The following is a 16,244-nucleotide window of genomic DNA, read 5'->3' on the forward strand; positions in this document are numbered from 1 at the left end:
ACTCTTTTGGTTATTACATTATGTGTGTTATTTCATAGTTTTGATGTCTTCCCTATTGTTCTACAATGTAGAAAATAGTACAAATAAAGAAACTCTGCAATGAGTAGGTGTGTCCAAACTTTTGACTAGTATTGTATTTACGTAGTCAATTTCAACCCTTACACAAGCACACTTGGATGATTTAATGTATATCAGTGCTTGTCCAGCCCAATCAGTGGACTGGCACTTATCCACATGGTGCCTATTTAGCAGACACATATTGTGCGTACAATATTATTATTATTATTGATTGTATTTTATTTTTACATTTACATTACATTTAAGTCATTTAGCAGACGCTCTTATCCAGAGCGACTTACAAATTGGTGCATTCACCTTATGACATCCAGTGGAACAGCCACTTTACAATAGTGCATCTAAATATTTTAAGGGGGGGTGAGAAGGATTACTTTATCCTATCCTAAGTATTCCTTAAAGAGGTGGGGTTTCAGGTGTCTCCGGAAGGTGGTGATTGACTCCGCTGTCCTGGCGTCGTGAGGGAGTTTGTTCCACCATTGGGGAGCCAGAGCAGCGAACAGTTTTGACTGGGCTGAGCGGGAACTGTACTTCCTCAGTGGTAGGGAGGCGAGCAGGCCAGAGGTGGATGAACGCAGTGCCCTTATTTGGGTGTAGGGCCTGATCAGAGCCTGGAGGTACTGAGGTGCCGTTCCCCTCACAGCTCCGTAGGCAAGCACCATGGTCTTGTAGCGGATGCGAGCTTCAACTGGAAGCCAGTGGAGAGAGCGGAGGAGCGGGGTGACGTGAGAGAACTTGGGAAGGTTGAACACTAGACGGGCTGCGGCGTTCTGGATGAGTTGTAGGGGTTTAATGGCACAGGCAGGGAGCCCAGCCAACAGCGAGTTGCAGTAATCCAGATGGGAGATGACAAGTGCCTGGATTAGGACCTGCGCCGCTTCCTGTGTGAGGCAGGGTCGTACTCTGCGGATGTTGTAGAGCATGAACCTACAGGAACGGGCCACCGCCTTGATGTTAGTTGAGAACGACAGGGTGTTGTCCAGGATCACGCCAAGGTTCTTAGCGCTCTGGGAAGAGGACACAATGGAGTTGTCAACCGTGATGGCGAGATCATGGAACGGGCAGTCCTTCCCTGGGAGGAAGAGCAGCTCCGTCTTGCCGAAGTTCAGCTTGAGGTGGTGATCCGTCATCCACACTGATATGTCTGCCAGACATGCAGAGATGTGATTCGCCACCTGGTCATCAGAAGGGGGAAAGGAGAAGATTAATTGTGTGTCGTCTACATAGCAATGATAGGAGAGACCATGTGAGGTTATGACAGAGCCAAGTGACTTGGTGTATAGCGAGAATAGGAGAGGGCCTAGAACAGAGCCCTGGGGGACACCAGTGGTGAGAGCGCGTGGTGAGGAGACAGATTCTCGCCACGCCACCTGGTAGGAACGACCTGTCAGGTAGGACGCAATCCAAGCGTGGGCCGCGCCGGAGATGCCCAACTCGGAGACGGTGGAGAGGAGGATCTGATGGTTCACAGTATCGAAGGCAGCCGATAGGTCTAGAAGGATGAGAGCAGAGGAGAGAGAGTTAGCTTTAGCTTTAGCGGTGCAGAGCGCCTCCGTGATACAGAGAAGAGCAGTCTCAGTTGAATGACTAGTCTTGAAACCTGACTGATTTGGATCAAGAAGGTCATTCTGAGAGAGATAGCGGGAGAGCTGACCACGGACGGCACGTTCAAGAGTTTTGGAGAGAAAAGAAAGAAGGGATACTGGTCTGTAGTTGTTAACATCGGAGGGATCGAGTGTAGGTTTTTTCATAAGGGGTGCAACTCTCGCTCTCTTGAAGACGGAAGGGACGTAGCCATCGGTCAGGGATAAGTTGATGAGCGAGGTGAGGTAAGGGAGGTCTCCGGAAATGGTCTGGAGAAGAGAGGAGGGGATAGGGTCGAGCGGGCAGGATGTTGGGCGGCCGGCCGTCACAAGACGCGAGATTTCATCTGGAGAGAGAGGGGAGAAAGAGGTCAGAACACAGGGTAGGGCAGTGTGAGCAGAACCAGCGGTGTCGTTTGACTTAGCAAACGAGGATCGGATGTCGTCGACCATCTTTTCAAAATGGTTGACGAACATTTTAGCCCCTTTTGCTCTCCCCAATTTTGTGGTATCCAATTGTTAGTAGTTACTATCTTGTCTCATCGCTACAACTCACGTACGGGCTCGGGAGAGACGATGGTTGAAACTCATGTGTTCTCCCAAACACATCCCAACCAAGCCGCACTGCTTCTTAACACAGCGTGCATCCAACCCGGAAGCTAGCCGCACCAATGTGTCGGAGGAATCACCGTGCACCTGTCGACCTTGGTTAGTGTGCACTGCACCCGGCCCGCCACAGGAGTCGCTGGTGTGCGATGAGACAAGGATATCCCTACCGGCCAAACCCTCTCTAACCCAGACGACTCTAGGCCAATTGTGCGTCGCCCCACGGACCTCCCGGTCGCGACTGGCTGCGACAGAGCCTGGGCGCAAATCCAGAGTCTCTGGTGGCACAGCTAGCGCGGCAGTGCAGTGCTCTAGACCACAGCGCCACCCGGTAGGCCCGAACAAGATTATTTTGTTCACAACTGAAGATAATGTCCCTTCAAATATGAAAGATCATGTTTGAGAAGCAGTGATGGCAGTGTCTGACTTTTTAACTTACAAAGACCAACTAAATGTTCCAATGTAAAATTTGAATAAATATGGGTTACATTTGAAGCATAGAATAGCATAAATGCTGATGGTAAATAGCACCGGGAGTATATGCTAGTGAAGAACAACTGCACATATACTCTAATAACCAATTTGCTGGAATTATTGTTGAGAGAGTACTCCATGTCCATGCAAAAATACTACACCAATGTAGCACCTAACCACGGACATGTAGGGCAGAAGTGTTAGCCTACTTCCACTTTTACCTGATCCATGATCTGTTGATAAATTATGAACCTGTAATCTGGATAGCAAATTTGGTTGCCATCGGTGTGAGGATGCATCTTCATGCAAACAACGAGCAGATCTCTGCGCGATTCTCCTATCCCTATGAATGGCACTACTATTAACCCACCGCACCACCTCCACAACCCCCCTTTTGCTCCTCCAACTCTGTGAGCAACGTTCATTAAAAATAGTTATAAATGCTAACATTAGCTAGCTATCTAAAATCCACCGGTCTCCCCTCAATCTAGCTAGCTAACATTATACTGCATCTAAAGTCAGTCTGGCGACATAAAATTGATGACAATGGTTTTCCTACTAATTATTTGCCTCCTTTTAAAATGTAATTTTCCAAGCACTAATGAACAAACTAGATTTACAACTCTCCTGTGTACCAGCTGGCTGGGCTGCCAGTGGTGGTGTAACGACAGTATGACCAGCAGTCGCATGTGATTATGGCTGTGAAAAATGGTCGCCTAATGTACAGAAAATCTCAAACGTTTTTATCTTTATTCAAGAAATGTTATTTTGACTTTATTCTCAAAATATTGCCACTTGCAAAAAAAATGTTTTCCAAGTACCACAACCCATGGCTGATAGAAAAAAATATGTTAATTCGGCCCTAATAGTTTTTGGAACCTGAACAGCAATGACACAAGTTAACCCGGACAAGTTCTTGAAGTGCAGCTCACGCACAGAGAGAAGTGGGGGATTGTTAATCTAGGAGTTACCTTGCACCTTAGGACCGTGAGATGGGGAAATCAGAAGTTTTTGAAGCTGAAAGCGCGTTGAGTACTGTTAGCGAGACAGATGTGTCACGTTCGCCGTATGAATCGGACCAACGTGCCGCGTGGTATACGTGCATTATTATTATTATTATTATTATTATAAGAATGAACACTGACCAAACTAACCAAAAAAACAACACGTGACGCTATACAAATAAGTGTTAACGGGCAACTGCACATAGACAAGATCCCACAAAACACAAAAGGGAAATAGGTACCTAAATATGATCCCCTATCAGAGACAACGATAAACAGCTGTCTCTGATTGAGAACCATATCAGGCCAACATCGAAATACAAAAACCCCTAGACCTACAACAACCCTAGACAGTACGAAAACTAGCGTACCCATCCTAGTCACACCCTGACCTCACCAAAATATCAAGAAACAGAGATAACTAAGGTCAGGGTGTGACAAGATGAGTGGACAAATTCTTGTGGTAAATGAGTCTGATGAATCATTCCTTGTTGGAGTATAGTTTTTGGATAAAGATGTTTATTTGGGAAACCCTTTTGAAGTCACGAGGATGGTGAAGAAGGCATTGGGAAAAGTGGATGCAATCAAAGTAACCTGGAATGGTATGATGTTGATATCATGTGTATCTAAATAGCAAAAGGAGCGTGCATTGTGGCTTGCGAAAATATCGACACATGAAGTGAACAGCTTTGATTTTCGGAGCAGGGCACCAGTAAAAGGTGTTATTTCTGGCGTCCGGTTGGACATTGATAATCGATATCTTAGGCAAAAAATTCCAGGAGTAGTTAATGCATGTCGCATGACCCGCATGGAGAATGGGGAAAAAGGAGCAAAGTATATATGTATTATGTTAAGTTGGGATATATAACGTTTGTGCAAAACCCAATGCAATGCAAGAAGTGTAGTTTGGCCATGTGTTGTGTTTGCAGACAGACGGAATATGTTATTGAAGAGTCTTTGAATGTAAAATGTTGCAACTGTGGTGGGGATCATATTTCGTAATTCCACGAGTGCCCTGTTAGGATGAAAGAGGTTGAGGTGTCAAGGATCAGGGTTGTACAGCAAATCTCCTATGTGGAGGTGGTGAAGAGTGTTGAAGGGGTAAAAGGCCACCGTTCTATAGAAGATATGGTGGTGGATGCACCAGTTGCAAAGGTTATACTTCAATCAAGTGATCTGTATACACTTATTGTGAAAAAGGTGGATGTTGTAGTATTTATAGCCACAGTTATTAACAAGTGACCAAAAAGTCCAAGAAGATGGACATCATTATATCTGCAGCTGAGACGTTTTTGGGCCTCCAATACTTAATGGAAGAAGCATTGCAAGGACTACTGTCGCCTGGAAATGTCCTGCCATCACAGGATCCTTCTGAGCCTGGGTAGGGACCTGATTAAAACAGAAAAGCAGGCTGATTTAGTTTAATTAACATTTCGTAATTTGTATGACATTTTTGTACATGTATTTTTTACTGCACATTGTTTTCCTTTTAGGATCCTTATTATCCACCCGTACAGTAGGTGGCGGGAATGCACATATAAATGTTGCGAACGCCATTATACCAAAGAAGAAGAAATAATAAACGTAATTTCCCTTGTAATTAACTACGTTATGGGCGAGTTATAAAGCCAATAAAAAGGTTTTACATGTAATGTGTTCCGTAAAGTGTATTTTGGTATACGTATGTGGCGATTTAGTTTAGTTTGTGGGGCATCAAAATGCAATACTTTACACAGCGCATTTAACTCTGATTGGTCAATATTTCAGATAGTGCACTTATCAGCCAAGAAAATGCAAATGCACTGAGCCAGAGGTAGTAAACAAAACACAAGGAAGGTGCCTATTGTCAGCTGCATCTCAGCTGATCGGAAGTGGAGCGCGCAACCCCAAACCATTGAGGCTAACTTAGCTAGCGAGTGAGGGAGAAATGACTGATACCATAGCTGATACAAGGAGGCTATTCTCCAAGCCTCAGAACTTGAATGACGCGTATGGACCACCTAGTAACTTTCTAGAGATAGACGTGAGCAACCCGGAGACGGTCGGTGTCGGCAGGACCAGGTTTACCACGTATGAAATCAAACTAAAGGTGAGCATACCATTATCTTGCTCTTTAGGGCAATGAACCTGGTCATCTTTATAAAGGGGATTGAGTTTAGCTAGGGTCACACTAAGGGATTTGTACCAGTCAGACACTGTCAAATCAGTTACAGTAGCTAACGTTAGTTAGCCAACCAGCTTTTAAACACGGGGTAACTAGCTAACGTTAGCATAATAGTTAGCCAACTACCAGGTGGTTTAATTAAACTAACGCGTAGTTATAGGGACCTTTTTACCAATGCAGCTGTATATTAAAACAATTCAACCCATTCTGGTGAGGTTGTCAAAGTATGGATACATTGTATCATTGCATGGGCCTCCAGTTATTGTCGACAGCCTAGCCAACTTTCTTGCTAATTGTTAGCTAGCTAGCTAGATGTTATCTTAAGGAATGTGACGCCAATGGCAAGTTAGAAATATGTTGTTGAAGGTGGGGGACTTGTTTGTGTCTTGTTTGTAAGAGCTCCATGTCAAACCGTCAGGGAGCCATGTAGTTAGCTACAGAAGCGCATTTGTATGATCTAGGCTATATTTATATATATATATATCTAGGCTATGCTAGGCTATATTTACTAAAGTAAACGAACCGTTAACACATCTATGTTGTGCGCCAGCCACACCCCTGTCATCGGGTGTTAAGGGTAGATAATGGTATTTGTCACACACAGAAGTAAAGAGCTTGACAAGGGCGTATTTAAACATTCAATGAGACGTTAATTTCAAGTCTCTACCTAGAAACCGAGCTAGAGCTCAGAGTCCAGCTCCCTCACTCAGTGAAGAAATGTCTCTTCTCTTATGCCCCTACTCAGATATTGAGCAATACAGATTACCCCAGTGTTTTCCCTTCCCCTCTGTTAGTCAGTGTAATACTATTCCAGTGAAGGGTCTCTGTGTAAAGTTCAGTGTGTTGAAATTGTACTGGTCAGCTTCTCTGGAATGAAGACCTGATGTTGCGCAGGCTCAGCATCAGCAAGCCCCACGGAACTCTCATTCACCCCAAGCATTTCCTTCCTGTTCTGCTGAGTAAAGGATGGGGAGGTTAAACAGGACAAAATGTATGTCGTCACAAAGCCAGACCTCCGGTCCTCCAATTCTCTTCCTGCTTCCCACTGGTGGGGAGAGGACAGTTGGATTGGAATCAAAGAATGTTTTTTGACATTCATCTTTGGTTTGATCCATGTCTTATAAAGTGCACTATTAAAGTCACTCTTCAACAACTGTTGAACCCTCATAGGCGGAAGGTGCCCTTGAGTGCTTGTAAAGAAAACAAAGTTACTCAAAGTATCATCATGACAATTAAGATGAGGACAGACAATGCATGGGGTATAACACAATTTTAAGAAAATATATATTTTGAACATGTCTGGTGCTTGTTCTCATGTTTTTATGAAAACCTAAGCAAACCAACTGAATACGGTTACCAACGCAACAATACTTTTTTATAGAATATACTCTGTTTTTCATCCTCTGCTTTTATCCTATATGTTTCACACCACTCTTTCCGCCACCTACACAATGTGCAGAATAGAAAACAAATGTTTTTTGCATTTGAGGCAGTACATCAAGAGCTATGCATGTTATCACCATATGACCATCAAGCCTGTCTGATTGTCTGGGCTGTCTCTCTGTTGTTGTTTGCCTCTGTGTCTGTCTGATGCCTTGACTGACGGCCCTCATGGTTATTAGAGGTGTAGTGCTTTAGCCCCTAGCAGTCCTGTAGTATTTATAGCTTTCCTACCTAAAAAGCCATTAATTGTGTGCTTCGTAGCTTTCCTTGACCATGCTTTGCATAAGATGATGGAATAAGAGGAGCATCCCTCACTTCTCAACAAACGTGGTCTCAACTTTTCTTCGCTTCCCTCCTCATTCTTTTCTTTTCCCTTTCTTTAGAAACTTTACTCAAATCAAATTTTATTTGTCACATACACATGGTTAGCAGATGTTAATGCGAGTGTAGCGAAATGCTTGTGCTTCTAGTTCCGACAATGCAGTGATAACCAACAAGTAATCTAACTAACAATTCCAAAACTACTGTCTTATACACAGTGTAAGGGGATAAGGAATATGTACATAAGGATATATGAATGAGTGATGGTACAGAGCAGCATACAGTAGATGGAATCGAGTACAGTATATACATATGAGATGAGTGTGTAGACGAAGTAAACAAAGTGGCATAGTTAAAGTGGCTAGTGATACATGTATTACATAAGGATGCAGTCGATGATGTAGAGTACAGTATATACATATGCATATGAGATGAATAATGTAGGGTAAGTAACATTATATAAGGTAGCATTGTTTAAAGTGGCTAGTGATATATTTACATCATTTCCCATCAATTCCCATTATTAAAATGGCTGGAGTTGGGTCAGTGTCAATGACAGTGTGTTGGCAGCAGCCACTCAATGTTAGTGGTGGCTGTTTAACAGTCTGATGGCCTTGAGATAGAAGCTGTTTTTCAGTCTCTCGGTCCCAGCTTTGATGCACCTGTACTGACCTCGCCTTCTGGATGATAGCGGGGTGAACAGGCAGTGGTTTGGGTGGTTGATGTCCTTGATGATCTTTATGGCCTTCCTGTAACAACGGGTGGTGTAGGTGTCCTGGAGGGCAGGTAGTTTGCCCCCGGTGATGTGTTGTGCAGTCCTCACTACCCTCTGGAGAGCCTTACGGTTGTGGGCGGAGCAGTTGCCGTACCAGGCGGTGATACAGCCCGCCAGGATGCTCTCGATTGTGCATCTGTAGAAGTTTGTGAGTGCTTTTGGTGACAAGCCAAATTTCTTCAGTCTCCTGAGGTTGAATAGGCGCTGCTGCGCCTTCTTCACGACGCTGTCAGTGTGAGTGGACCAATTCAGTTTGTCTGTGATGTGTATGCCGAGGAACTTAAAACTAGCTACCCTCTCCACTACTGTTCCATCGATGTGGATAGGGGGGTGTTCCCTCTGCTGTTTCCTGAAGTCCACAATCATCTCCTTAGTTTTGTTGACGTTGAGTGTGAGGTTATTTTCCTGACACCACACTCCGAGGGCCCTCACCTCCTCCCTGTAGGCCGTCTCGTCGTTGTTGGTAATCAAGCCTACCACTGTTGTGTCGTCCGCAAACTTGATGATTGAGTTTGAGGCGTGCGTGGCCACGCAGTTGTGGGTGAACAGGGAGTACAGGAGAGGGCTCAGAACACACCCTTGTGGGGCCCCAGTGTTGAGGATCAGCGGGGTGGAGATGTTGTTGCCTACCCTCACCACCTGGGGGCGGCCCGTCAGGAAGTCCAGTACCCAGTTGCACAGGGCGGGGTCGAGGCCCAGGGTCTCGAGCTTGATGACGAGCTTGGAGGGTACTATGGTGTTGAATGCCGAGCTGTAGTCGATGAACAGCATTCTCACATAGGTACTCCCGATTCTAAAGGTGTTTCAGCTATAGCGAAAGGCCTGTCTGGTACCTTGGTGAGCCTGGAATGATTTGCAGAGTTAGTGTTTCAGGTTCCCTCACCACTTAGCTATAATATTATTTGCTCATGATGACTCTTTAAAGTCTTGTGACAGGTTAAATGTGTGCTGTACCTGCACCAGCAGAGTCAGGGGTCTGGCAGGCCACCTCTTCACTGCAATGCCTATAGGCTAGCTTCTTCTATACTTTGAGTTCATGTTTCTTTGGTTCATACTACTCATTCTAGGTCTCTGTCCCAACTTCAGTATCTGTGGTAACTGTTGCACAACTCTTTTAGACAAGTAGTAGGCCTACTCTAGCCTAAGTAACAATCATTCAATGTCTTTGTTTGGTAGTAAACATTTTTTGTCATTACAGTTTTCACTGATATGGTCATATGACATTTCTTTCATAATCAGTGCAGTGGTCATTTTATGGTCACTCGCGTGGTGCATTTCATGATGATAGGTGACTTATTATGGTCACGTGACAAAAAGTCATGGTGAGAGCGTGTGTGGTTTCTCAGTTTCTCAAGTTAACCTCTCAAGTTAACCTCTCAAGTTAACCTCTCAAGTTAACCTCTCAAGTTAACCTCTCAAGTTAACCTCTCAAGTTAACCTCTCAAGTTAACCTCTCAAGTTAACCTCTCAAGTTAACCTCTCAAGTTAACCTCTCAAGTTAACCTCTCAAGTTAACCTCTCAAGTTAACCTCTCAAGTTAACCTCTCAAGTTAACCTCTCAAGTTAACCTCTCAAGTTAACCTCTCAAGTTAACCTCTCAAGTTAACCTCTCAAGTTAACCTCTCAAGTTAACCTCTCAAGTTAACCTCTCAAGTTAACCTCTCAAGTTAACCTCTCAAGTTAACCTCTCAAGTTAACCTCTCAAGTTAACCTCTCAAGTTAACCTCTCAAGTTAACCTCTCAAGTTAACCTCTCAAGTTAACCTCTCAAGTTAACCTCTCAAGTTAACCTCTCAAGTTAACCTCTCAAGTTAACCTCTCAAGTTAACCTCTCAAGTTAACCTCTCAAGTTAACCTCTCAAGTTAACCTCTCAAGTTAACCTCTCAAGTTAACCTCTCAAGTTAACCTCTCAAGTTAACCTCTCAAGTTAACCTCTCAAGTTAAGAGAGAGAGAGAGAGAGAGAGAGAGAGAGAGAGAGAGAGAGAGAGAGAGAGAGAGAGAGAGAGAGAGAGAGAGAGAGAGAGAGAGAGAGAGAGAGAGAGAGAGAGAGAGAGAGAGAGAGAGAGAGAGAGAGAGAGAGAGAGAGAGAGAGAGAGAGAGAGAGAGAGAGAGAGAGAGAGAGAGAGAGAGAGAGAGAGAGAGAGAGAGAGAGAGAGAGAGAGAGAGAGAGAGAGAGAGAGAGAGAGAGAGAGAGAGAGAGAGAGAGAGAGAGAGAGAGAGAGAGAGAGAGAGGCTTCGCAACCAACATTAGACCTTGCTTTTGGTAGCCTCCATCTCCCCCTTCAAAGAGCAGCACACACTAGAGAGGATGGACTTTGGGATCTCACTTTATTTATGGACAGATGGAAGCATATAAAAAGGCCTCTTACTACAGCTCTCTCATATCCTCTCAACTCCCATAGCCTCCCCCTCTTTCTTTTTATCTATCTATTTTGGGGGGGGGACTTTTTGGCCATTAATAAAATGGGGAGGGGTGTGGGTGTCTTGTCAGGCACAATCGAGTGTAATCCAAAATCTACAGGATCATATCTGACAACTATTTGAATTGAAATGGGGAACATATTGTATCAAGGCTACCATGTCCGACTTGAAATGACAGTATCAAAAGTGGGAGTTGATACTATGGCAACAAAGAAGCTTTCTGCCAGCTAGGCGAGTCGGGGAGGAGAGGGGGAAGGCCGTCGAGCTGTAGGGGCGAGAGAGAGTAAGTGAGCGTGCACAGAGGAAACGATAGTGAGACCGACCCAACACCATTATTCCCGGGGGGGGGGGTGTGGCTCTCTCGAAGTTTACTTAATCCATCCTACTAAAATCTAATGCGTAGGCGGCCTTCAACCATTCTCACATGAGGGGAGACCTCTCTCTCTTCCCCCTCCCAGTTTATAATTACCTATGGTGTTGTCACTTAGAAATGTCCTTGTTTTTGAAAGAAAAGCAAAAATTGTCCATTTAAAATAACATACAATTGATTAGTGATAAAGTGTAGACATTAATGTTGTAAATGACTATTGTAGCTGGAAACGGCAGATTTTTCATGGAATATCTACATAGGCATACAGAGGCACATTATCAGCAACCATCACTCCTGTGTTCCAATGGCATGTTCTGTTAGCTAATCCAAGTTTATCATTTTAAAAAGGCTAATTGATTAAAAAGGAAGCTTCATTAAATAGTACCCGCAAAACACCAGTCTCAACGTCAACCGTGAAGAGGCAAAAAGCCCATTACTGCTAATCACTTACTAACCTTAATTTAACCACACTAGGGCAATTCCACATTAATAGAGTGAAATATGTAATGTTTTCTGTAGAAATTGTCAAAAGTAGTCCTTGTGCAGAGTTGTATGGTTTGTTTAACTTTGCAATAATTGCTTTTTGTTTGACATCCATTTAAAGGGAAACATCTGAGTGTGTGTGGAATTATTTTAATTTAATGACTTTCTTTTTTCATTCAAAGGAAAGTTTGTTTCCCATTAGTAAAATTATTGTTAAGGTTGTCACTTCACCTTTTGGAGGGAACAATGTTTAAAGGTGAACTGCACCCGCTGATTTGGCCTTACGTTTTGGCTTGCTCCTCAAGAAATGCTGGCTGCCACAACAGAAGTCAAACATGAGATTGCTTGGGGTCACTTTAATAATGTTTACGTACTGTTTTACCCACTTTATATCTATATACAGATCCTCAAAAAGTTCTACAGCTGCGCTGTCTAGAGCATCATGACTGGTTGCATCCTCCTGGTATGGCAACTGCTCGGCATCTGACCGCAAAGCGCTACAGAGGGTAGTGCGTACTGCACAGTACATCACTGGGGCCAAGCTTCTTGCCATCCAGGTCCTATATAGTAGGCGGTAGAGGTCGACCGATTAATCGGAATTGCCGATTTTCAAGTTTTCATAACAATCGAAAATCTATATTTTTGGATGCCGATTTTGCTGATTTAAAAAAATATATATTATTTTTTTAACACCTTTATTTAACTAGGCAAGTCAGTTAAGAACGCATTCTTATTTTCAATGACGGCCTAGGAACGGTGGGTTAACTGCCTTGTTCAGGGGCAGACAAATTTTTACCTTGAATCCCTGAGCTGACAATCATTCAATCTTATGGTTAACTAGTCCAATGCTCTAACCACGTGCCTCACGAGGAGCCTGCCTGTTACGTGAATGCAGTAAGAAGCCAAGGTAAGCTGCTAGCTAGCATTAAACTTATCTTATAAAAAAATCAATCATAATCATTAGTTATAACTACATATGGTTGATGATATTACTAGTTTATCTTGCGTGTCCTGCTTTGCATATAATCGATGCGGTGCGCATTTGCGAAAAAGGACTGTCGTTGCTCCAACGTGTACCTAACCATAAACATCAATGCCTTTCTTAAAATCAGTACACAGAAGTATATATTTTTAAACCTGCATATTTAGCTAAAAGAAATCCAGATTAGCAGGCAATATTAACCAGGTGAAATTGTCACTTCTTGCATTCATTGCACGCAGTCAGGGTATATGCAACAGTTTGGGCCGCCTGGCTCGTTGCGAACTAATTTGCCAGAACTTTATGTAATTATGACATAACATTAAAGGTTGTGCGATGTAACAGGAATATTTAGATTTAGGGATGATATTTTCCGGATTTGACCATATTAATGACCTATTGCTCGTATTTCTGTGTGCTATTATGTAATAATTAAGTCTATGATTTGATAGAGCAGTCTGACTGAGCGATGGTAGGCACCAGCAGGCTCGTAAGCATTCATTCAAACAGCACTTTCGTGCACTTTGCCAGCAGCTCTTTGCTGTGCTTCAAGCATTGCGCTGTTTATGACTTCAGGCCTATCAACTCCTTAGATTAGGCTGGTGTAACCGATGTGAAATGGCTCGCTAGTTAGCGGGGTGCGTGCTAATAGCGTTTCAAACGTCACTCGCTCTGAGACTTGGAGTAGTTGCTCCCCTTGCTCTGCATGGGTAACGCTGCTTCGAGGGTGGCTGTTGTCGATGTGTTCCTGGTTCGAGCCCAGGTAGGAGCGAGGAGAGGGACGGAAGCTATACTGTTACACTGGCAATACTAAAGTGCCTATAAGAACATCCAATAGTCAAAGGTATATAAAATACAAATCGTATAGAGAGAAATAGTCCTATAATTTCTATAATAACTACAACCTAAAACTTCTTACCTGGGTTAATTGAAGACTCATGTTAAAAGGAACCACCAGCTTTCATATGTTCTCATGTTCTGAGCAAGGAACTTAAACGTTAGCTTTCTTACATGGCACATATTGTACTTTTACTTTCTTCTTCAACACTTTGTTTTTGCATTATTTAAACCATAGTGAACATGTTTCATTATTTATTTGAGGCTAAATTGATTTTATTGATGTATTATATTAAGTTAAAATAAGTGTTCATTCAGTATTGTTGTAATTGTCATTATTACAAATAAAAGAAAAAAATTGTCTGATTAATCGGTATCGCCTACTTTTTGGTCCTCCAATAATCGGTATCGGTGTTGAAAAATCATAATCGGTCGACCTCTAGTAGACGGTGTCAGAGAAAAGCCCCAATAATTGTCATGGACTGTTCTCTCTGCTACCACACAGCAAGCAGTACTGGAGCTCCAAATCTAGGACCAAAAGGCTCCTTAACAGCTTTTACCCCCCCCCAAGCTGCTGAACAATTAATCAACTGGCCACCGGACTATTTACATTGCCCCTCCCCTCTATTTGTTTTGTACACTGCTGCTATTCGTTGTGGATTATCTATGCATAGGCACTTCACCCCTACCTACATGTACAAATTACCTCGACTAACCTGTACCCCCCCACATTGACTCTGTACCGGTACCACCTGTATGTAGCCTCATTATGGTTACTTTTATTTTTATTAACTCTTCTTGAACTGCACTGTTGGTTCAGGACTTGTAAGTAAGCATTTCACGGTAAGGTCTACACTTGTTGTATTCGGCACATGTGACAAATAAAGTTTGATTTGATTATACTGTATTCTAGTCATGGCTCATCCTATATAATTACTGCTCTGCACAACTTTTATATTCATATTCTATCCATACACACCATCATGTGCAGCAATACAGTGCCTGAGGAAAGTATTCAGACCCTTTGACTTTTTCCACATTTTGTTATATTACAGCCTTGTTCTAAAATAAATTTAAAAATCCTCAGCAATCTAATCACAATACCCCCATGATGACAAAACAAAGGACATTATTTACAAAAGTATTCAGACCCTTTGCTATTAGACTCTCAATTGAGCTCAGGTGCATCCTGTTTACATTGATCATCCTTGAGATGTTTCTACAACTTGATTGGAGTCCACCTGTGGTAAATTTATATTGATTGGACATGATTTGGAAAGGCAAACACCTGTCTATATAAGGTCCCACAGTTGACAGTGCATGTCAGAGCAAAAACCAACCATGAGGTCGAAGGAATTGTCCATAGAGCTCCGAGACAGGATTGTGTCGAGGCACAGATCCATCATTCTTAAATAGAAGTTTGGAACCACCAAGACTCTTCCTAGAGCTTGGCCGCCCGGCCAAAATGAGCAATCGGTGCGAGAAGGGCCTTGGTCAGGGAGGTGACGAAGAACATGGTCACTCTGACAGAGCTCCAGAGTTCCTTTCTGGAGATGGGAGAATGGACCACATTTCTGCAGCACCCCACAAATCAGGCCTTTATGGTAGAGCGTCCAGACTGAAGCCCCCTCCTCAGTGAAAGGCACATGACAGCCGACTTGGAGGTTTCCAAAAGGTACCTAAGGACTCTGACCATGAGAAACAAGATTCTCTGGTCTGTTGAAACCAAGGTTGCACTCTTTGGCCCAAAGGCAAGGACTGGGAGACTAGCCAGGATCGAGGCAAAGATGAACGGAGCAAAGTACATAGATCCTTCATTAAAACCTGCTCCAGAATGCTCAGGACCTCGGACTGGGGTGAAGATTCACCTTCCAACAAGATAATGTCCCGAAGCCACTCTTGCGTTGTGGTCAAGTCTCTGAATGTCCTTGAGTGACCTAGCCAGAGCCCGGACTTGAACCTGATCGAACATCTTCAGAGAGACCTGAAAATAGTTGTGCAGCAATGCTCCCCATCCAACCTGACAGAGCTTGAGAGAAGAATAGGAGAAACTCCCCAAATAAAGGTGTGCCAATCTTGTGGTGTCATAACCAAGAAGACTCAAGGCTGTAATTGCTGTCAAAGATGCTTCATCAAAGTACTGAGTAAAGGGTCTGAATACTTATGCAATATTTCAGTTTTTATAATTTAGCAAAAATGTGTAAAACCCTGTTTTTGCTTTGTCATTATGGGGTATTGTTTGTAGATTGAGGTAAAAACAAACAAACATTTAAACCCAATCAAACATTTCAATCCAAGTGTGGGAAAAAGTCCAGGGGTCTGAATACTTTTTGGAGGCACTGTATATTATATACATTATATATTTATATTCTGGCATTACTGCACTGTTGGAGCTAGAAACACAAGCATTTCACTGCACTTGCAATAACATCTGTGTACGTGACCAATACACTTTGATTTGGGCGTGGTTTGATGTAGGGTATCTTGGTTGTGTCCTTGCCACCACCAAGATACACCCATCTGTCAACCTTGCCTGCAGTTGTTTCCCCCCACTCAATCACAACGAACAAACCTCGTGCAGATTGAATTCAATAATAACAGGCAGATGTATGGTTTGATGCTGGAGGAAGCTTTGAATGGGTCAGTAGCCTACAGACTTGTATGAGAAGGATGCAATTGCTGAATTTATTTAGCTATTCTAAACTAAA

General features: G+C 43.2%; 1 protein-coding gene across 3 annotated transcripts in view; it reads left to right on the forward strand.

Moving 5' to 3' along the window:
* The first annotated feature begins 5,350 nt into the window (after positions 1-5,350).
* LOC123991041 (sorting nexin-3-like) overlaps positions 5,351-16,244 on the forward strand; it is a 34,836-nt gene continuing 23,942 nt past the window's right edge. Inside the window, exon 1 of one of the 3 annotated variants that reach the window (XM_046292178.1) lies at positions 5,351-5,831. In XM_046292178.1, the coding sequence (XP_046148134.1) occupies positions 5,670-5,831 (162 nt within the window). In that variant the 5' untranslated portion in view covers positions 5,351-5,669. The remainder of the gene's footprint in view (positions 5,832-16,244) is intronic. The other 2 variants (XM_046292177.1, XM_046292176.1) reach the window with 2 other exon arrangements.

Source organism: Oncorhynchus gorbuscha, linkage group LG12 (genome assembly GCF_021184085.1).
Source record: "Oncorhynchus gorbuscha isolate QuinsamMale2020 ecotype Even-year linkage group LG12, OgorEven_v1.0, whole genome shotgun sequence".
Classification (NCBI taxonomy): Eukaryota; Metazoa; Chordata; class Actinopteri; order Salmoniformes; family Salmonidae; genus Oncorhynchus; species Oncorhynchus gorbuscha.